At 45.1% G+C, this 23,368-nt stretch overlaps 1 protein-coding gene and 1 non-coding gene across 8 annotated transcripts in view; one reads left to right on the top strand and one right to left on the bottom strand.

The window, feature by feature from the left end:
* The window catches only part of PAFAH2 (platelet activating factor acetylhydrolase 2), a 42,596-nt gene extending 25,926 nt beyond the window's left edge, over positions 1-16,670 (top strand). For 2 of the 7 annotated variants that reach the window (XM_037740675.1, XM_017534632.2), the window contains exons 9-11: positions 968-1,138; positions 2,888-3,042; positions 14,382-16,666. In XM_037740675.1, the coding sequence (XP_037596603.1) occupies positions 968-1,138; positions 2,888-3,042; positions 14,382-14,476 (421 nt within the window). In that variant the 3' untranslated portion in view covers positions 14,477-16,666. Of the gene's footprint in view, positions 1-967; positions 1,139-2,887; positions 3,043-4,319; positions 4,381-12,629; positions 12,667-14,381 lie in introns of those variants that run through there. The other 5 variants (XM_017534634.2, XM_037740676.1, XM_017534635.2 and 2 more) reach the window with 5 other exon arrangements.
* On the bottom strand, positions 12,505-12,608 carry LOC119472152. The gene has a single exon (XR_005201265.1). It is a non-coding gene; the product is annotated as a U6 spliceosomal RNA (small nuclear RNA).
* Positions 16,671-23,368: the final 6,698 nt, after the last annotated feature.

Here is a 23,368-nt window from a genome sequence, read left to right as displayed (position 1 = left end):
AAAGAAGCCAAAAAAAAGGAACAACAGAGATCTTACTCTTGCCCATGCTAGAGTGCAGTGGTGCAATCAGCTCACTGCAGCCTCAACCTCCTGGGCTCACGTGATCCTCCTACCTCAACCTTTCAAATAGCTACAGGAACTACAGGTACATGCTACCACAGCCTGCTAATTAAAAAAAAAAAAAATGTTTTTTTTTTTTGTTAGAGATAATGTCTTACTATGTTGCCCAGGCTGGTCTTGAACTCCTGGGCTCAAGTGATCCTCCTGCCTCAGCCTCCCCAAGTGCTGGGATTATAGGGATGAGCCACCATGACCAAACCAAGGTTTTTCATTTGTGTATCTATTGATAATGTGAGTGGAAGACGATTGTCCCCTATTGAGATGGAGAGGAATGGAGGAGCATTTTAGGGGTCCGAGGAGGGAAATGGCTAAATCTTAATGCCATAATATTGCCCTTGGTGACATGATTTTACTGTTGGCACCAAGGAGGCTTTTCCTAACCTCACATAGCACCTTGTGCAATCAGGGCCCTAAGCTATATTGTTTTGTCACGTTGTCTGTTCTGTCTTCCCTGCTGGACTGGGAGCTCTTTGAGAGCAATAACCCTCACTTATGTCTGTATCCAAAGCACATAGTAGGCACTCAATTAATGTTGAATGAATGAATAATTAAATGAGTGAAGTGCCATTCTGTGGAACTCAGGTCAGTCACCCGAGAGTAGATCCAGGAGAAGAAGGAGATCTGATCCTTGCCTTCAGAGGGTTTGAAATCTAGAAGGATCTTGGGCGAAAAGTGAAAGTGATTCCTATATAAGATCCTAACTGAAGGCTGTGGGCCCTGGTACCCCCTTCCTGGCTTTCTGAGCCTTTACCCAACAAAGGGAGGAACTCCACCCTTCCCCCCACCACCCTAACTATTCTTGCCTGAGATTCCGCATGGCAATTCCAGATGTCTGGTCCTATTCCAGGTGTGCGGTGGCTCTGGATGCTTGGATGTTTCCTCTTGAACGTGACTTTTACTCCAAGGCCCGGGGCCCTGTGTTCTTTATTAATGCTGAGAAATTCCAGACAATGGAGAGTGTCAATTTGATGAAGAAGATTTGTGCCCAGCATGAACAATCTAGGATCATAACCGTTCTGTGAGTAAACCACAAGGTCATGATCCCAGTGCCCTTGCCATTCACCACTTTCTATGGCGCCCTTAACTTCTGGATTACTTAGAACTTTCTACCCATTAGTAGAATACCTGAATACTTCCTGAATTTCAATGTCTAAATTCTTTCAGAATTTTCTGTCTGCCTCTCTTCTCCGCTAAGCTCCATCTACAGTGATTTCTTCCATAGTTTATCTGACTTTATGACAGGATTTACCTAGTGCTTTCTGAAAGGGGGCATTATGGGATTGTGTGTTGGAAAGGAAGTGGTATGGGTCTGGGTGAGTTCCAGAGATTGCTAGCCTCATTAAGGGAATTTTATTTTGTCTTTTGAAGAATGTGAATAGGTAGACCTTTGATATTCACCAGACACATTTTAGACACCTTTGTGAACACTAAAATCACAGATCACTGTAACATATGTTGTCTTCTATAAACCATCTATATTCTGGTCAAGAGAAGCCATATTTTCTTCACTTATCATCAGCACTATCAGTTGGTTTCCTTTTGGGAGCCATTTTTCACAGGGAAAAAATCATTCTAGTGACTTTAAGAAATGTTCCACATGTGGGAGGTGATATTGAGCTGCAGATGTCGGGCTGAGATCTCACGGACTGCTCCTACCCTGCAATCGAGCCCAGTGGCACACAGGCTTCCGGGATCCGGGTCTTGTTTCGGCAAATGACAAGTGACTACATGCCATGGACCTTTGGAGTCACTTGGGTAGTTGAAATGCCAAATCCAGAGCCTTTGAGCACTGGGGTCAGCAGCATTGCCAGTGGCTTCTTCACTTGTTCATCTTGGTCCTGGCTGCCTTGCCACCCCTCCTCCTTCAGTTTGGTTTCATGGCAGTAGACACTCCCTGAATGCTTCCCCAGGTCAGATTCAAGATAACTGTGACCAGGAGGGAAGGGAGGTAAGGCCAGTTGGGAAGGGATACACACAGGGGACTTAACTCCTGGCAACGTGTCACTTATTCAACTGAGTGCTGGATACTCAAGTATCCCATGTTATATATATGTATCTTTTTGTGTGCCTTAACTAATGCATTTTTTAAAGTTAGTCTTTCTGTGATATCAGACAAATACTTCAGCATTTGAATTCGCTTTCTCTCACTGAATTGACTGGTAAATTTAGTTATGAATAATTTAGCCCAAAATTAACCCAGTGACGATTTCACTAAATGTATTTAGTGTCAAAGGACTGAAGTTCTAACCCAGAAACCCCCTCTTACAAAGCACTCACTCTTACTTTTCTGATTATTTAAATAAAGGCAAGTAATTCCTTTTCCCTCTTCACTCTGTGGTACAGTTCTAAAGAAGGTCTTAATTTGTTTTGTGAATGTTTGAAATTCACCGGGCAAAAGCCGTAACTAATAGATTGTAGTAACAGAAATGCCACATGCCACAGACCCCACCCTCTTGCTCCTGTCCCTGCTCCAGCTAGTTCAACCTTTTCCCTGCACTGTCAGGCGTTGTAGTTAGGGGCTGAGCTACCTTTGAAGCCAGGCACATCTGGCTTCAAGTCCTAACTCCATCCCCAACTACTTGTGTGACCTGATCCTAAGTAGATCATTTCTCTCCTTGGATTCTGTCAAGGGGGAAAATGCTTCCCTTACAAGGTTGCTGTGAAAATGAAGTGTGATAATGGATGAAAAACACCTTGCGCATAGTAGGTGCTTAACACATATGCCTTAGCCTCCAGACCCCTACCAGTTATTTTTCTTTTCCTCTAGTGGTTCTGTTCATCGGAGTCAAACTGACTTTGCTTTTGTAACTGGCAACTTGATTGGTAGATTCTTCTCCACTCAAAACCGTGGGAGTCTGGACCCCTATGAAGGGCAGGAGGTTATGGTGCGGGCCATGTTGGCCTTCCTGCAGAAACACCTTGGTAAGGAGAAAACTGGAGTTCTTGGGGCAGCTGTGGGGTCCCTTAGATTTCCCTGCAGCACAGTGAAATCTCTGATATGTCTGGGATCTGGGAAGGAGATTTATGGCAAATGGAAAATCTGAGTGAAGGAGAGACTTACATAGAATTATGGGGAAAAACAAGGCTGGGCACAGTGGCTCATGCCTGTAATCCCAGCACTTTGCGGGGGTTGAGGTGGGAGGATGGCTTGAGGCCAGGAGTTCAAGACCAGCCTGAGCAACATAAGACTCCATCTCTACCAAAAAAAAATAAAAAATTAACCAGATGTGGTGGCTGCAGTGGGAGGATTGGTTAAGCCCAGGAGGTCGAGGCTGCAGTGAGCCGTGATTGTACCACTGAACTCCAGCCTGAGCAACAGAGCAAGACCCTGTCTCCAAATAAATACATAATTAAACAAATAAATAAGAAGAAACACTAAACTGAAAGTTGGTAGACCCTAACTTTCTTACTTGCAGAATGACCTTGGCCTAGTCCTTTAACCTCTCTGAACCTTGGTTTCCTGACTGTAAAAGGAGTATTCACCTCCCTCTACTCCACCACCTCTCTCCTTACCCAAACTCATTACCCGCCTTATCTGCGTTTTAGGGGAGTTTATGAGGATAACGGGCTAAATTTATGGAAGTGTTTTAAATAAACAAAGCATGAAGGACTATGACTAATGTCATCAGTCACAGAGCAGCTAAAGGGCAAGGCCTCCAGAGGTCCCTGATCCAGCTTCCACCCAGAGGAGACATCCTCTTATTAAGCTTTATTGGTTACAATGACTAAAGTTTCACAAACTTGAGAAAAAAAAAGGGGAGTTTGTTTATGAGTGTGCACTTGGACTGGGTGGGAAACGCGGTTACAGAAATCAGGGGGGCTTGCAGGACTGTCTCATGGCTTCAGTCTCTCTGTGTCTTCTTCTCATGATTATCTCATTTTCTTTGTTCCATTATACATTTTTTTTTTCTTTCTGGTCTATGGTTTTTCTCTCACTGATAGCAGCTGTTTATTCAGTTTCTGCTTCCTCATAACTTCACTCGGCTTGAACCACTCAGAGTCCGTTGCCTCTAGGTTTGTGGCATCCTTTCATCTTCAGCTCCCACTGCTCACTGCCATATTTTTTTGATTTCGTAGAACAGATTCCCAAGAGAGGCAATTTGATTGTATCAGCTCCTCTTTGCCCACCAGAACATTGTAGCCCTGGCCCAGCTGGGCCCTGAGCCCTCTGCATCAGATGTCCCTTTCTGATCCCTCAGCAGGTGCTGTGTGCAGGGCAGTTTCCATGAGAAAGGAGCTGGGCTTGCCTGAATTTCAAAGGTTTGACTTAACTCTAATTAAGAGCAAGATCTCCGGCCGGGCGCGGTGGCTCAAGCCTGTAATCCCAGCACTTTGGGAGGCCGAGGCGGGTGGATCACGAGGTCAACAGATCGAGACCATCCTGGTCAACATGGTGAAACCCCGTCTCTACTAAAAATACAAAAACATTAGCTGGGCATGGTGGCGCGTGCCTGTAATCCCACCTACGCAGGAAGCTGAGGCAGGAGAATTGCCTGAACCCAGGAGGTGGAGGTTGCGGTGAGCCGAGATCGCGCCATTGCACTCCAGTCTGGGTAAGGAGAGCGAAACTCCGTCCCAAAAAAAAAAAAAAAAAAAAAGAGCAAGATCTCCTACTTTGTAACCCCCCTCTATTTTCCCAGGTTAACTTCTCAAGAGCTACCCAGAGAAGCCTCAGACAGCACTTGGCAGTTCCCTAGATATTTGAAGTAAACTATGCTGGTCCTCTCTGAGTTTTCTGTTTATTAAGCTAAATGTTTGTGGTACCTCCACCTGTCCCCATTCAGTTCCCCATGTTGCTTTTTGTTATCCATTCCTTTTGAGTCACTGTTTTTTGGTGCCCCTTCTAAAGTGTGGTGCCCTGGCCGGGCGTGGTAGCTCACATCTGGAATCCCAGTGACTTTGGGAGGCTAAGACAGGAGTATCACTTGAGGCCAGGGGTTTGAGACCAGCCTGGGCAACACAGTGAGGCCCCATCTCCACAAAAAAAAAATAAAATAAAATTAGCCAGGTATAGGGGCATGTGCCTATAGTCCCAGCTACTTGAGAGACTGAGGTGGAAGGATCACTTGAGCCCAGGAGGTCAAGACTGCAGTGAGCCAAGATCATGCTATTGCACTCATGCCTGGGCAACAGAATGATACCCTGTCTCCAAAAAATAAAATAAATAGATAAACTGTGGTGCCGTGACTTGACTATAATGTGTTAGGTGTGGTCTGACCAGTGCTTGGGACAGCTAGACAGTCACCTCTGTGCTCTGTTTTTTTGTTTTGTTTTTGAGACAGAGTCTCACTCTGTCATTCAGGCTGGAGTGCAGTGGTGTGATCTCAGCTTACTGCAACCTCAACCTCCTGGGTTCAAGCAATACTCTGGCAGTTCTCCTGCCACAGCCTCCTAAGTCGCTGGGACTACAGGCATGTGCCACCACGCCCAGCTACTTTTTTATATTTTTAATAGAGATGGGGTTTTGCCATGTTGGCCAGGCTGGTCTCAAACTCCTGACCTCAGGCGATCTACCTGCCTTCACCTCCCAAAGTGTTGGGATTACAGGTGTGAGCCATCACACCTAGCCACCTATGTGCTCCGGACACTAGCCTTTTAGTTGGATGACCTGAGTAAATTCAAATTTCTCTTTTTTTTTTTTCTTTTAAATCAATCAATGCAGAGGGACAGATTTCTCACAAGTGCACAACAAACTTAGCCTGTATTGAGTCTGCATTTTTTTTTTTTTTTTGCGACAGAGTTTCACTCTTGTTGCCCAGGCTGGAATGCAGTGGTGAGATCTAGGCTCACAGCTCGCCTCCTGAGTTCAAGTGATTCTCCTGCCTCAGCCTCCCGAGTAGCTGGGATTATAGAAATGCACTACCATGCCCAGCTAATTTTGTATTTTTAGCAGAGATGGGTTTTCTCCATGTTGGTCAGGCTGGTCTCGAACTCCTGACCTCAGGTGATCTGTCCTCCTCGGTCTCCCAAAGTGCTGGGATTACAGGAGTGAGCTACCACGCCCAGCCCAGAAGTAAATTTTCATTTCTCTATTTCTGCCTGATCATTTCATCTTGCACATCATAAGCCATGATTCCAGCCTGCATCTGGAGACCTTAGGGCATCATTCTTATCACCTGGCAAGCAGCGAATGAACCCATGTCTTGAGACTTGAATGGTGCCTGACTGCCTGGTCCTCCCTCAGCCCCCTTTCCCTGTTTCCTCATAGGCACTATGTCATTGTAAAAGCTTAAGATTAAAGATGATAGGAAGCCCACCATGGCACAATTGGGCTCCCTTTAAAAGCAGTACCTGTTGAGCTAAGATACTGATTGTTTGAGACCGGCAGACAAGGAAATGGGAGGCAGGAGAGACTTAGACTAAGGAAAGATTGTTGAGGACTTAATTTATGCCAGGCCTTCTGCTCGCACTTTATCGTGTATAATTCTAGAGACAGCCCTTTCCAGTAGATACTTTTATTATTAACCGCATTTTACAGAGGAGGATACTGAAGCATAGGAAATTTAAGTAATTTGTTCAAGGTTATCTGGTCATTAAGTGGCAAAGCCAATAGGCATCCTAGGCTGACCAGTTCCAAGGCCCATGCTCTTAGTCACTGCACTGTGATGGTGGTGACTCTGGTAGTTCCATGGCCACAGTAGCACAGTAGGTGTTCAGTCTTTTTTGAGAGAGTTTCACTCTTGTTGCCCAGGCTGGAGTGCAGTGGCGTGATCTCAGTGCACTGCAACCTCTGCCTCCTGGGTTCAGGCGATTCTCCTGCCTCAGTCTCCTGAGTAGCTGGGATTATAGGCATGCACCACCATGCCCAGCTAATCTTGTATTTTGTATTTTTAGTAGAGATGGGTTTCTCTATGTTGATCAGGCTGGTCTAGAACTCCTGACCTCAGGTGATCTGCCTGCCTCAGCCTCCCAGGGTGCTGGAATTACAGGCATGAGCCACCACACCCGGCCAGCACTCAGTCTTTAGACTGTCCACACGGAAGACAGTCACATAACTTTGAAGGAGAGGAAGAACAGCTAGGAATGGAGGCTTCCTGGACTACACAGTGCTTGCCTTTAATCTTAGCAGAGGGTTCATAGGCAGGAAAGGGCGAGGGTCTTTTGGACAGAAGGTACAAATGCTTGAGCGGGCCTGGTTGGGATTGGGAAATTGTTTAGTGTATCTGGAGCTCAGGAGAGTGAATTGTGGAAAGACAAAGATAGAGAAATGGGCAGAAGCCAGATGTAGAAACCCATGGATTTGCCGAAGTGAGTTTGAATTTTATTCCACAGGCCATCAAGAGCCCCTGTTGGGTTCTGAGCAGGTGACTGTCATGATTAGACTTGTGCTCACAGTCTGGTGCATTGTATAGGATGGGTCAAGGTGAGAGGCAGGGAGCTTTGGTAGGAGGTTCTTGCAGTAAGTAATCCAGGTGATGAGATAAGACAGTCTGGGCCAGCTTGTAATCCCAGCACTTTGGGAGGAGGGTAGATCGCCTGAGCTTGGGAGTTTGAGACCACCCTGACCAACATGGAGAAACCCTGTTTCTAGTAAAAATATAAAATTAGCCAGGCATGGTGGTGCATTCCCGTAATCCCTGCTCCTTGGGAGGCTGAGGCAGGAAAATTGCTTGAACCCCGGAGGTGGACGTTTCAGTGAGCTGAGATTGCGCCATTGCACTTCTGCCTGGGCAACGAGAGCGAAACTCCCTCTCAAAAAAAAAAAAAAAAAGAGAGAGAGAGAGAGAGATAAGACAGGTCGAAAAAGTCAGCCAGGCCCTGTGGCTCATATCTGTAATCCCAGCACTTTGGGAGGCTGAGTCAGGAGGATTGCTTGAGCCCAGGAGGTTGAAGCTGCAGTGAGCTGTGATTGCGCCATTGCACTCCACCCTGGGTAACACAGCAAGACCCTGTCTCTAAAGAAAAGAACAGGGCCAAGGGTCTGGGCTCGGGCTAATTAGGTTTGCAAAGAGAGAAAAGCTTTTAGTAGCCACACAGTACATTGTCACATGGGAAACTAAAATAGGCTGTAAGTGGCTCAGCTGAACTTCTCACTCTGGAAAAAAATACTTCTGAGAGCCCTTGTTTGGCTGCTCTGGTGATATGATCTATGAAGACTGGTGCTTCCTTCATATTAACTACATGCAGCTCCTGGCTCCACCTCCTCTCCCACTCTCCTGGAAGACTATTTCACATCTTCTTTCTCTTCAAACCTCTCACACCTCTTCCTTTATCCTGTCTCTCTCGGCTAACTTTACCTCCCACTTCACTGAGAAAATGGAAGCAACCAGCTTTCCTCAGACTCCCAAAACCACCTCTCCCCACCTTCCTGTGTAGAATCAGCTTTCCCTGCAGTTTCTAGAGTTCCTGCCTCAATTGCCTAATTAAGGCCAACCCCCAACACGAGATTCCATCCTCTTTTGCCTGCTCAACATGACTGTGCCAGTGATTTTTTCTCTTTTTATTTTATGTATGTATATATTTATTTTTGAGACAGAGTCTTGCTCTGTCACCCAGGCTGGAATGCAGTGGCTGCCATGTTGGCCAGGCTGGACTCAAACTCTTGACCTCAAGTCATCTGTCTACCTCAGCCACCCAAAGTGCTGGGATTACAGGCGTGAGCCACCGCACCCAGCCCCTCTTTACTTTAGATCATCAATTTTTCCCTCTCTACTGGTTCAATGCTGAAGTTTCTTGTAGAAAAAAGAAATTTTCTCTTTATTTCAATATCCCCTGCAGTTGCCACCCATCTCCTGTTCCCCATCACAGCAAAACTCAAAAGAATGTCTGCCCTCGATTTTTCTAATTTCTCTCCCCATTCCCTCTTAACCCACTCCACGCTTTTGTATCACAGTACTTCATCAGAACTGCTATTGTCAGGGTCCCCAGTGACCTTCACAATGCTAACTCCAATAGTTCTCATTTCCCATCTTCTGGAAGTCTCTGCAGCTTCTGATGGAGTTGATGGCCCCCTCCTCTGGGAAACTCCTGTCTTCACTTCTGAGATCTGCACTATGGACTTTCTCCTATCTCCATGTTTGGTCCTCTTCCATCTACTTTGCTGCTTGTAGGGCCCAGTGTCTGGACTTCTTCTCGTGGCTTTACGTGTTACCTCCTTGCTGGCAACTTCCTCTGTCACTGCTCCACATCTCTACTTGGTCATCTAATAGACGCAACAAACAAAACCAACTTCACCTGCACTCTTTCCCCTATTAGTTAATCATAGTTCCATCCTTCTAGTTACTCAGGTCAAAGTCTTCATCCTTATCTCTTCTCTCGTGCCTCCCATCCAGTCCCTCACACAATCCTATTGGCTCTACCTTCAAACTACGCATGGTATCAAATCACTTGTCACCACCCCACAGCACCATCCTGTCCAAATCATCTCTCATCCAAATTAGTGCAGTGGTTTCCTAACGGGTCTCCTCACTGTCACCCTTGCCAGTCCCTCCACCTCACAGTCTTATTGTTCTTTTTTCTCTTTGTATAGATTTAGAGGGTAGAAGTGCAATTTTCTTGCATGGATATATTGCACGTGGTGAAATCAGGGCTTTTAGTGTACCCATCACCGGAATAGTGAACATTGTACTCAGTAGGTAATTTTTCAGCCCTCACCCCGCTTGTACCCTCCCACCTTTTGGAGTCTCTAGTGTCTTGTTTTTCTACCCTGTATGTCCTCGTGTACCCATCGTTTAGCTCCCACTTATAAGTGACAACATTCAGTATCTGACTTTCTGTTTCTGACTTATTTCACCTAGGATAATGGCCTGCGATTCTGTAAAACTTGATTTCCTTCTTTGTTTATAACTGAGTAGTATCCCATGATATGTCTTCACACCAGATTTTCTCTATCAGATCTTCTGTTGATGGGCACTTAGGTTGATTCCTATCTTTGCTGTGTGACTAGTGCTGTGATAAACACACAAGTGTAGGTGTCTTTTTGGTGTAATGATTTGTTTCCCTCTGGGTAGATACCCAGTAGTGGGATTGCTGGATCAAATGGTAGTTCTATTTTTAGTTCTTTGAGGGATCTCCATACCATTTTCCATGGAGGTTGTGCTAATTTACATTTCTACCAACAATGCATAAGTGTTCCCTTTTCTCTGCACCCTCAACGACATTTATTGTTTCTGGACTTTTTAATAATGGCCATTCTGACTAGTATAAGATACTATCTCATTGTGATTTTAATTTGCATTTCTCTGATGATTAGTGAAGTTGAGCTTTTTTATATATATGTTCGTGGGACACTTGTATGTCTTCTTTCGAAAAAATATCTGTTCATGTCCTTTGCCCACTTTTTTCTTTTTTTGAGTCCTGTTTTTGCAGAATGCCTACTTTTTAATGGAATTGTGTATTTTTTCCTTCTTGAGTTGTTTGAGTTCCTTGTAGATTATTATTTTGTTGTTGTTGTTGAGATGGAGTCTTGCTCTGTTGCCCAGGCTGGAATGAAGTGGTGTGATCTCAACTCACTGTGACCTCCATCCCCCAGGTTCAAGCAATTCTCCTACCTCAGCTTCCTGAGTAGCTGGAATTACAGGCATGTGCCACCACATCTGGCTAATTTTTTGTGTTTTTAGTAGAGACAGAGTTTCACATGTTAGCCAGACTGGTCTCAAACTCCTGACCTCAAGTGATTCACCACCCTCGGCCTCACAAATTGCTGGGATTACAGGCATGAGCCACTGTGCCCAGCCTTTCCTTATAGATTCTGGATATTAGCCCTTTGTTGGATATGTGGTTTGGAAATATTTTCTTCCATTCTGTAGGTTGTCTATTTACTCTGTTGATTGTTTCTTTTGTGGTGCAGAAGCTTTTTAGTTTGAGTCTCATTTGTCTATTTTTTGTTGTTATTGCATTTGTTTTTAAGGACAAATTCTTTGCCTAAGCTAATGTCCAGAAGAGTTTTTCTTAGGTTTTCTTCTAGGATTTTTATAGTTTCAAGTCTTTTTTTTTTTTTTTTTTTTTTTTTTTTTTTTTTTTTTTTTTTTTTTTTTTTTTAAGACAGGATTTCACCATGTTGGTCAGGCTGGTCTTGAACTCCCGACCTCAGGTGATCCACCCGCCTTGGCCTCCAAAGTGCTTGGATTACAGGCGTAAGCCACCATGCTTGGCCCTAGTTTCAAGTCTTATGCTTAATCTTTAATCCATCTTGAGTTAATTTTTACATATGCTGAGAGATATGGGTCCTGTTTCATTCTTCTTCATATGGCTGTCCAATTTTTCCAACACCATTTATTGAACAGGACATCTTTTCTCCATATATATATTTTTGTTGATTTTGACAAAGATCAGTTGGTTGTAGGTATGTGGACTTTATTTCTGGGTTCTCTATTCTGTTTCATTGATCTATTTTTCTGTGTTTATACCAGTACCATGCTGTTTTGGTTATTATAACCTTGTAATATAATTTGAAGTTGGGTAATGTGATGCCTCCTGCTTTGTTCTTTTTGCTTAGGATTGCTTTGACTATTCAGGCTCTTTTTTGGTTCCATATGAATTTGAGGACTTTTTTTCTAATTCTGTAAAAAATGACGTTGGTAGTTTGATAGGAATTCCATTGAATCTGTAAATTGCTTTGAGCATTATGGTCATTTTTAAAACATTGATTCTTCCATTCCATGAGTGTGGGATGTTTTTTCCATTTGTTTGTGTCATCTACAATTTCTTTCATCAGTATTTTGTAGCTCTCTTTGTAGAGATCTTTTACCTCCTTGGTTAAATGTATTCCTAGGTTTTGTTTTGAGATTTTTTTGGTAGCCATATTATAAATGGGATTGAGTTTACGATTGGGTTCTCAACTTGTTATTGGTGTATAGAAATGCCACTGATATTTTTGTTTGTTTCTTTGTCTCACTTTATTGCCTGGGCTGGTCTCAAACTCCTGGGCTCAGGCGATCCTCCTGCCTTAGCCTCCCAAAGTGCTGGGGTTACAGGTATGAGCCAGTGCACCCAGAAAAATCACCACCACTGATTTTTGTATACCAATTTTGTGTCCTGAAACTTTACTTGAGTCATTTTTTTTAATGTATGTATGTATATATTTATTATTATTATTATTTTGAGATGGAATCTCACACTGTCATCCAGGCTGGAGTGCGGTGGCGCAATCTCAGCTTACTGCAACCTCTGCCTCCCGAGTTCAAGCAATTCTCCTGCCTCAGCCTCCTGAGTAGCTGAGATTACAGGCACGTGCCACCACGCCCAGCTAATTTTGTATTTTTAGTAGCGACAGGGTTTCTACATGTTGGTCAGGCTGGTCTCGAACTCCTGACCTCATGATCCACCCACCTCGGCCTCCCAAAGTGCTGGGATTACAAGTGTTAGCCACTGTGCCCAGCCTTATTTCTTTATTTAATTATTATTTTGGCTTCCTTAAATCATGGTATTTATTTATTTCTCTTTAAAAATATGGAATGCTTAAGGAATTTGCATGTCATCCTTGTGCAAGGGCCGTGCTCATCCCTGTATTGTTCCAGTTTTAGTGTGTGTGCTGCCAAAGCAAGCACTGAAGCGTCTTTCCTTCATAGAGCAGACACAGTGAGCCCTTAAGGAATTTAGTGAGACCTTCTCACTCTTCTGCTCCGAATTCTCCAGTGGCTCCTAGTCTCTCCAAGAGTCAAATCCAGACTCCATTATCCTGCCAGGTCTATGGAACGTGGCCTCCAGTCCCTCCTGGCATCCTCCTCTGCTGTTCTTCCCTTGATTCACTTCACTCTCACCACATGAGTCTCAAACGCTCCAGGAATGCTGCTGCTTCAGGGACTTTGCACTGCTGCTCCCTCTCCCTGGAACATTCCTCCCAGGTAGTCTCATGGTATACTCCTACTACCTTCAAGCCTTGCCTCAAATCTCACCTTCTCAGTGAGGCCCACCCTGACCACCCTTTTTAAAACATTGGGCCCTTTCTTCCTCCCTTCACGAACTCAACATCCAGCCACCATCAGTGCTTTCCTCGGCGGGCACCTCTTCCCTTTTTACATCCTGTGTAATTTACTATGTGTATTATTTGTCTCTGCCCACTAGATGATGAGCTCTGTGAGAAGAGCAGTTGCCATCTGTTTTGTTTGTGGCTATATTTTTGGCTCCAAGAACAGAGTGTGGCACATAGTGGATGTGCTCATTGTTTTTTGAATTAATGACTATGTAGCACTTATATGTCAAGGGCCTATTCTGTGCCAGGTTCCTGGCAGGGCACTGGGGATCTAAAGCTGCATGAGAGTGGTCCCTGCCTTCTGCCCCAGAGTCTGTTTGTTTTGAGGAAGGACACCTGCTCAGTCTCCCCTGTTTCCTCAGCCCGAGGGCTTTCACTCTTTGTGCCTGTTCTTGTCATGTAGTTAATCCTACCAGCTGTGAGCTCGGAGCCCCCTCTCGAGTCATTCCCAGGGTTCTGCTGCTCCATGATATTGCTGTCCTGTTGCTCTTACCCTTCACTGAAGTGGCCCTGGATTTGCACCCACAGACTGGGCTGTCAGGGACTACTTTTTGCCTAGTAGCCTCCTTGATCCTGGAACTAGACTTTTGATTTTCTCTGCCTTTCTTTTTTTTTTGAAAAAGGGTCTCACTGTTGCCCAGGATGGAGTGCAGTGGCATTATTACACCTCACTGCTGCCTCCAACTCCTTGCGTCAAGCAATCCTCCCATCTTGGCTTCCTGAGTAACTAGAACCTCAGGCGCACACAACCATACCGAGCTAATTTCTTTATTTTTTTATAGAGTTGAGGTCTCGCTATGTGGCCCAGGCTGGTCTAGGAACTCCTAGCCTCAAGTGATCCTCCTGCCTCAGCCTCCCAAAGCACAAGGGTTACAGGCATAAGCCACCATGCCCAGCCTTCTCTGACTTTCTGACCTGGGTTTGAATTCTGTCTCTACCATTTAACAGCTGTAATGACCTTAGGCAAATCAGGTAGCTTCCCTGAGCCTCATGTCCTGAAAAATATAATAAGACTAGTAGTAATTCTTAGCTCATAGGGATATGGTGAAAATTAAATGAAACCATGAATGTAAAGCATTTAGTACAACCCCTAGAATGAATCCATCAATAAATGTTACCCTCTGTTATTACTATTGTTATTGAATTGTTATGGATTACATAAGTTATTTATAAAAGCACTGAATAAATCATAATTATCATTACCGCCACCACCATACAACCCCACCATAACCAGTCCTTTTGGTATCCCAGGCGCTCCTGTCTCTAGGATGACCCCCTCAATCTTTGACAGCTTCTCTTTGACTATACCTCACAATGATTTGCCTAACCTTGTTTTTTTCCCATTCAGACCTGAAAGAAGACTATGATCAATGGAACAACCTTATTGAAGGCATTGGACCGTCGCTCACCCCTGGGGCCCCCCACCATCTGTCCAGCCTGTAGGCACAACTGGCCATTTGTAAAGGTCACTTGAACCAAGTTTCCATTTGGGAGCTACCCAGGGGCACCCATGAGCTCCTATCAGGAGGTGGTCAACATGACCCTTTTCACAGCTTGAAAGGTGTAATCACACTGCTATTTGGATAACTGGGTACTTTGATCTTAGACTTGATCTTAAAATCACTTTGGGACTGAGATCACTTACTGATTGACCAACAGACTTTCTGGGGCCTTAGTCCTGATGGAGTGGGGAATAAGCAGTAGAGTGGGACTGGGGGAAACCCAAGCCCTGAGCTGGGCACTGTGAGGTCTGGATGTAAAGACTTAGCCCAGCGAGCGCATTCCCTCACCCATGGCCGGTGCTGCTTCAGTGGAAGAGATGAAGCCAAAGGATGGAGTGAAAATTCTTACCGCCAGGAACTCTAGCCCAACCCAACACTATCTCTTCCTACCTGTTAGCCTTCTCCTTCCCCAGGGCCACTTGGTGAAGTCTGAGCACTTTAGGTAAATTTCTAGGGTATGGGCTGTGATCACACTTTCTATTTATTTCCAAGTCTTCTCATTGCATGAAACATAGTACTACTTATACTTACAGTAGTATTTGTGAGCCCACAGAGGGACAGGCAGCATGGCTCTCACAGCACAGGGACAGAAACTGAGGTACAAAGAGGTACCTCAGAAGCTCTGGATGTCTTTGGGCATTTTGCTAAAAATGTACCTTAATAGGAAGCAACACAAGCAGGTTGAGAAGGGAAGATGACAGAACAACAGTGTTAAATGGCCATTTTCACAGGCCCTTGCCACAACAGGGAAGTAGTTTGGTCAGTTAAAACTCAGCTACAGCCTGGGCAGTGGAGCAAGACCCCATCTTAAAAATAAACTGAAGGCCGGGCATGGTGGCTCACACCTGTAATCCCAGTACTTTGGGAGGCTAAGGCAGATGGATCACTTAAGGCCAGGAGGTCAAGGCCAGCCTGGCCAACATGGCAAAACCCCATCTCTACTAAATATACAAAAATTTAGCCAGGCGTGGTGGCACATGCCTGTAGTCCTAGCTACTCAGGAGGCTGAAGCAGGAGAATTGCTTGAACCCAGGAGGTAGAGGTTGCAGTGAGTCAAGATCATGCCACTGCACTCCAGCCTGGGTGACAGAGCAAGACTCCATCTTAAAAAGAAAGAGAGAGAGAGAGATAAAATTTAAAAACTCAGAAGGCCACTCCCAGAGAGGCCTAGGAATGCCTTAGCTGTGTTTCTTACCTCAAATATTACGGACCTCCAACTTGCTCAGAATCAGGGTGCTTTTATTGTCTGTTTTCTGGCTCTGAGGCCCTTGCCCCAAATTTAAGTCAGATACAGACTGAATTTCCATTCTGTTCCATTTATAATGTGAATGATATTAATACTCATGTTTGCCTAATGTTATGTTGGAATTTTCTGTTTAATCTGCATTAGAGCAAGATGGAGAGCCATCTGGAATTGGCTTCCTTCTGTCTTTCTTCTGTGTTCACTTACCACTTGGACCCATGTGGGAAAAAAACTTTAAAAGGAAGGAAGTTGTCTTAGGGATCCAGTTCAAAGCTGTTTGGGGGCATCAAACTGAAACCCCCCTCTCCACTACTCAAGACTTCTTGCCTCAGTCCAAGTAGGCAAGAGCAAAAAGGAAATGCATCTCTACACAATGGCCCATGGTCAGGGCCACAAGAGCAAGCTGGGCCTACGTCTCCACCTCTCAACAGCTGGCCTTTCTAAGAGGTGAAACAGCAGGTCTTTGAGGCTGTGGGGGAGGATCTGGGAATTCCCATGAGACATATCGTAAGAAGGATATCATTAAAGCCCTGGGCTCTAGAGTTATGGAGCCTGGTCTTGAGTCCTGGCCCCACCACTAACTGGGTAAATTTGAGCAAATGGTATCTCAGCTCTTGCTTTTCTAAAATGAGGGTCTGCATTATGAATAGTTAGAAGGATTAAGTGAGAGGATGTGTGACCCATGGGTTACTTAAAAGTGTATTTCCTACCTTCCAAACATGAGATTTTTCTAGTTACCATTTTTCTTTTCTAGCTTAATTACTTTGTGGTCAGAGAAAATGACCCATATGGTTTCCATCCTTCAAAATGTGTTGAAACTTGGTTGTTGGCCTAGTGTGAGATCAGTGTTGTAAATGTGCCATGTATGCTTAAAAAGACTATATATTCCCAAGAAGTTGTTGGCTTGCTCTTTTACTCAAGAACACATCATAGATTTCCTTCTCTTTTTTTTTTTTTTTTTTTTTTTTTTTTTTTTTGAGATGCAGTCTCACGCTGTCGCCCAGGCTGGAGTGCAGTGGCATGATCTTGGCTTACTGCAACCTCTACCTCCCAGTTTCAAGCAATTCTCCTGTCTCAGCCTCCTGAGTAGCTGGGACTACAGGTGCATACCACCGTGCCCGGCTAATTTTTGTATTTTTTTAGTAGAGACGGGGTTTCACCATATTGGTCAGGCTGGTGGTGAACTCCTGACCTTAGGTGATCCACCCACCTCGGCCTCCCAAAGTGCTGGAATTACAGGCGTGAGCCACCACACCCGGCCCATAGATTTCCTTCTATGAGAGCACAGACAGATATATAATGGGGCCTTTCAACTACCACATGGGCACCAGAGCCCCTCAGCACTTGCAGAACCAGCCGTAGACCAATCCCAAGGATACGCCACCCTTATGCTGGTTCCACAAATGCTGAGAGGCCAGTTCTGGCAGTAGTAGCACGTGAGACCCAGCTTCTACCTTAGCTCCATAAGTAATGCAGGCATGTTTTACAAAATCATGAACAAGAGACCTGGAGCCTCCCTAGTGAAGGGAGTGGTTCAGAAACTAGATCCTTTCCTTCATTCGATTCATGTTCTGGTAATCCCTCATTTATCCAGCAAACACTAAAGTAGGTGAATTTTCCATATAATTGAAAATTATCCTAGAGGCAGCAAAATATAATATTGATTATTTTGAATGGTAATCTACCAAAAAGATAACACACACTTCTTAAACAAAGTGAGCTGACTTCATTCAACCTTTTAGGATGTTCCAGTCAGGATAGACTCAGTTGAATGGTGGTAACGGGCAACCCCAAAAGCAACAAAATTTGTTTCTTGCCCATGCCACTTGTCCTCTTTGGTTGGCTGCAGGCTCTGCTCTGCATGATTTTTATCCTCATTCTAGGATCCAGACTGGTAGAGCTGCCATTATCTGGAAGTGTTGCTGTTCACCATAGTGGAGCAGGAAGAAAGCCTGATGAATCACCTGCTAGCTCTGAGAGTTTCTGCCTGGGAGTGACTCTCATTATTTCTGTTCACGTGTCATAATCCAAAGCATGTCATGTGGCCATTCCTAACATCCCATGCCATCCCAAGAGAGTCAAAATATTGTGGTCAGGTCTCATGTCAGTGAAGTGGCACCCTCATATCTAGGAAGATGCGTATAGCTGTTTAACCTACATGGAGTTGCCCCTTGTGCTGTATTGCTGTTCAGAGTTGGTGTTGTCTTGCTTGTGGTCTGGCTGCAACCATCGCTCCTCAGTGCACCAGCCTCTAGCCCTTGGCCACTTCAAGTTTATGACTTTCGAGGTGCAATGGACTGATAAATCAGCCACATTATTTAAAACTGAGTCTAAAGGAAAACAAGGTAGTCACTGAGAGAGGGTTTTAGGGACTCTCTTGCAACCAAAGTACCTCACCTTTAGTGCATGGGCTTTGTAATCCTCTGACTGCTCCAGAAGGGGTATCACAAGGCCTTTGGTCCCTTGTTCTGGTTTTTGGTTAGCTTCCAGGAGACTAGGACACCTGATAAATGGCCTTTAGATAAGCAAGGAAATCCTGATGGTAACACATGTGCTGATAAACTGCATCCTAGTGAATCTTTTCCAGAAAGAGGATGTCTTGGGTTTCTTTGGCATCTTCTTGTTCCCCATCCCACTGCAGGACTCTGTTCTCATGAAGGCCTCCTAGTGGTATAATGTGAAGTTTCTTTGCATGAGATGATAAGCCAGTTAGGAAGGAAGATAATCCCTTCCACTTCCTGGACTTGCGAGACTAGGGCTGGTTGGATTCTTGCTGTGTCCCTAATGTAGTCCCCAAGCGCCTTTCCACTGTGCATTCTGACACAGCTCCCCCTCTTGCCCTTCCTCAAAAATTCTGTTGGACTCTTGAAATGTCAAATGATGGATTCCAACTCCATGTCTTGACCTTGTGGAGACCTTCATCCTACCCCCCTTTTTTCTGGAGCACCACTTATCCCTAGGCCCGCAAAGTCACAGAGGGACAGGAGAGGCCATACTGTATGCTTGGGACTCATCCTCACTAGGAAGGTCACTTTCTATCCCATCACAGCCAGGTACAGAGGGCAGCTGTCCCTGGCCATAGCTGCAGGGCACAGTGACAGTGAGGGTGCCGAAGATGATTGTCACTGTGTGTCAGGACTGTGCTCTGGGCTGACATGCATCATTTAACTTACTGCTCACAGTAACCACGCCAGGTCAGGTGGCATTGGTCTTATTTTATGTAGGGGGAAACAGAGGCTTCAAGAATTGATTTCATCAGGCACTCAGCAAGATTTTGGCAAAGCTGGGACGTAGGCATCAAAGTTCAGGTTTGTTTTTTGGTTTTTGGTTTTTTTTTTGAGATAGAGTTTCACTCTTGTTTCCCAGGCTGGAGTGCAGTGATGCGATCTCAGCTCACTGCAACCTCCACCTCACAGGTTCAAGCGATTCTCCTGCCTCAGCCTCCAGAGTAGCTGGGATTATAGGCACATGCCAGCACGCCAGGCTAATTTTTGTACTTTTAGTGGAGACGGGGTTTTACCATGTTGGTCAGACTGGTCTCAAACTCCTGACCTCAGGTGATTCACCCGCCTTAGCCTCCCAAAGTGCTGGGATTACAGGCGTGAGCCACCGCACCCAGCCAAGAGTTTTTGTTTTGTTTTGTTTTGTTTTTATAAGATGGTCTCCTGTCACCCAGGCTGGAGTGCAGTGGTGCCATCACAGCTCACTTCGGCCTCGACCTCCCAGCCTTAATCTGTCCGCCAGCCTCAGCGTCAGCCTCCTAAGTAGCTGGGACCATAGGTGCACACCACCATGCCAGGCTATAAAATCTGAGCTCTTAAATACTGTGCTATCATCCCTAATATACATACTTGGCTTTGTAGTTTCTCCCGTTTCTTCAAACTCTCAGAATATAGGGAATGTATTAATCTCAATCAATTAACTAAAAAACATCAAAATCTTCAACTTCTATATGACCTGTGTTGAGTTTCAGTGATATCCTCACACTCTTGAGAAATGGATCGGGGAGAAAACAGCTTCACCAGAAACTGTGGGTCAGGTACTTGGTTAATGGGATTTTTGTTTGTTTCTTTTTGAGACAGTCTCACTCTGTTGCCCAGGCTGGAGTACAGTGGCATGATCACTGCTCACTGTAGCCTCAACCTCCCAGACTTAAGCCATCCTCCCACCTAGGCCTCTCAAGTAGCTGGGACTACAGGTGTGTACCACCACACCTGGCTAATTTTTTGTTTATTTTTTGTAGAGACAGTGGTCTGTCCATGTTGCCAGGGTTGGTCTTGAGCTCCTGGGCTCCAGTGATCCTCCTGCCTCAGCCTCCCAAAGTGCTGGGATTACAGATGTGAGCAGTTCAGGAACTAAGAACACACTGAAATCAGACAGCTCCAACACTATTAGCCCTGTGACTTTATGCTAATCCATTCACTTTTATGGCCTTTAATGTTCTTATTTGTAAAATGGGAATTCTAATAGTATTTAATTCATAAGGCAGTTGTGATAATTTTTTTCTTTTCTTTCTTTTTTTTTTTTTTTTTNGTTGCCCAGGCTGGAGTGCAATGGTGTGATCTTGGCTCACTGCAACCTCCGCCTCCCTGTTTCAAGTGATTCTCCTGCCTCAGCCTCCTGAGTAGCTGGAATTACAGGCACACGCCACCACATCTGACCAATTTTTTCTATCTTTAGTAGAGACAAGGGGTTCACCATGTTGGCCAAGCTAGTCTCAAACTCCTGACCTCATGATCTGCCCACCTCAGTCTCCCAAAGTGCTGGGATTACAGGCATGAGCCACCATGCCCAGCCTGGTTGTGATAATTAAATGAAATAATACATGTGAAGCACTTAGCATAGTGGCTATATTAAGGGCTTAATAAACATTAGCTATTAACACTCTTGTTTCATTTGGGCCTCCTTACATAGCTGTAAGGTTAGGTATAATGGGCCCTTGCACTAAATGGCCCCAATGGTCTTGGTCTACGTTCTTTTTTTCTTTTTTCTTTTTCTGTCCCTTCCTTCCTTGCTTGCTTGCTTTCTTGCTTTCTTTTTCTGTCTGTCACCCAGGCTGGAGTGCAGTAGTGCGTTCATAGCTCACTGCAACCTTGAATCCCCAGGCTCAAGCTATCCTGCCTCAATTTCCCAAGTACCTGTGATTATAGGCATGTACCACCATGCTTGTCTAATTAAAAAAAATTTTTTTTGTAAACACGGAGTCTCTTTATGTTCCCCAATCTGGTCTGGAACTTTTGGGATTAGTGATCCTCCTGCCACAGCCACAGCCTCCCAAAGTGCTAGGAGTATAGGCATGAGCCACCATGCCTGACCATTGGTCTAAATTTTTATTCCAGCTTCTATGGTCTCATGGTTACCTTCCTCAAGTGGACCCTCCTAACTGCCACCCACCTACTACCATTGTGTCCTCATGTCCGGTTGGAGCTAGGTGGAGAGGCAGTTTCCCATTCTCTTTGTTCTGCTATCCCTGTTCCTCACATGAAACAAAGTCTCCACCCTAGCTCTAGCCTTGCTTCTTTTCCACCTGGAAGAGTACACACTCTTAGGTTCTGGTTGGGTTTTAATTTCACACCAGATCATCTAAACACATATATCTATGCATCAGCTGCAAACTGAAGATCCTAAAATGTCAAAAAGGAGAAGCATAGATCTGTGGAGACGTTGGCCAAAGGGAGGAGCTGGGGACAGGGGCTTTGTAGCAGAGGCTAGTTGTTTTAATTTTTGTCTGCTGCCTTTGACACCAGGTGAGGGGGTCAGAATGCCTTGTCACCTCCTCAGGAGAAACACCCAGGCCTGCAGATGGCCAGTGAACTGGCTCGGCACAGCGCCGTCCCTCATGATTTCCTGCCAAGTCCTCCTGTTTCTTCACTCTTGGTAGTTCTCCCACACAGCCCATCCTTTCCATCTTGTTTGAGCCTGCTGTCCTCTCAGCTCACCCCTGGGCTCATTTCACAGTCTTCTGGACTGTACTCTCTCTTTCCCCGCTGCATTCTGCTGCGAGATCTACCTGAAACGCCACTTTTGCATGAAAATATCAGCCTGGCAAGATGATCTGATGGTAAGAGGACCAAACTGGTTGTCTGGAGCCCTAGGTTCTTGCCTCTGTTACCTGCACCCTCTGTGACGAGTGTGTGTGTGTGTGTGTGTGTTTAGTTTTCCTCCCTCAACTTTAGCTTCCTTATCTGTAAATTGCGACATGGGTTGGTGGTTATTGAATTAGCCAGTCTCTTAAGGCCCTGTCAGTTCTGGCATTTCGCATCTCTTTCATTGAGTTGTCACGAATTTCCAGGACTCCCCTTTCCTTTTTTTCTTTTTTCTTTTCTTTTTTTGAGATGGAGTCTTGCTCTGTCGCTCAGGCTGGAGTGCAGTGGCATGATCTTGGCCTACTGCAACCTCCACCTTCCAAGTTCAAGCAATGGTCCTGCCTCAACCTCCCAAGTAGCTGAGATTACAGGCATGCACCACCACACCTGGCTAAGTTTTGTATTTTTAGTAGAGATGGAGATTCACCATGTTGGCCAGGCTTTTCTCAAACTCCTTATCTCAAGTGATCTGCCCACCTTGGCCTCCCAACGTGCTGGGATTACAGGCCTGAGCCACTGTGTCCACCTCTCCTGAGGTTTTTCTTGCCTGCAGGGCTTCCCCGCCTCCTTTCTGCACATCCAAATCTTGCTAATGCTTTAGGCTCAGTTCTAATCCCACCTCTTCCATGAAAGCCTTCTTGATTAAATTAGACTAACATTTGATCTCTTGGCCTCTTGTTCCCCAAGAGAAATCAAGTCTGTGCCATATTTATTATTGCCCTTTATCACATTATTCCAGGAGCAGGGCCCATCTGTTGGACAGGAAAGAGCATCCTCCGATTGATTGACATGGGGGACAGGGACCCCTGGCCCTGGCCCCCTATCAGCTCTCATTCCCCAGCCAAACTTGGGAACAGCTGGAGCTCACCCAGCCCTCTGACATCTCCAGCTGTCTCTGCTTCCTTTTCTTTTGGTTTTCCCAGTCCCAGCTGTGGGGCCAGGGCAGAGCCAGCAGCAGCACAGCCAAGACAGCTGGAGCAAACTTATAAGTCGCATGGACAAGTAGCATTTGCAAGTTAGAAGGAGGGCAGAACTGAGCACAAATCACACCACTGTTGAAAATGAAGGAAAGCAGTTTGCCAGCTTATTTTTCCCATCTTGCTTTCATCTAAAAAAAGAAGCTGCTCAGAAATACAGTCCTCTTCAGCCTGTTAAGCCAGATGGCCCCGAGATGTTCAGCCTGCCAAGTGTGTATATATAATTATTCATCTTCATGGAATCACACCCAGGTTTGAATCCAGACTCTGACATTTTTCTTTTGTTTGATCTGGAGCCAGTGAATCTTTCTGAGCCTTTGTTTCTTTTCCTGCAAAATGGGGTCACTGGCATCTGCCTTCCCATCTCAGAATTTTTTGGGTGGGATTAGGGATGGGCTCAATGTAAGATGTCAAAGCACTGGATACATTTATGTTGCTGTTAATTATAAAAAGTGCTATATTTTGGTTCTGTCCTAATGTGCTACTACTTAATGAACACTTATTCTGGCCAGATATTCTGCTAAGTG

This window comes from Cebus imitator, unplaced genomic scaffold (assembly GCF_001604975.1).
Source record: "Cebus imitator isolate Cc_AM_T3 unplaced genomic scaffold, Cebus_imitator-1.0 Scaffold87, whole genome shotgun sequence".
Classification (NCBI taxonomy): domain Eukaryota; kingdom Metazoa; phylum Chordata; class Mammalia; order Primates; family Cebidae; genus Cebus; species Cebus imitator.
Note: the sequence above shows the minus strand (reverse complement) of the source record. Positions and strands in the feature narration are given on the sequence as shown.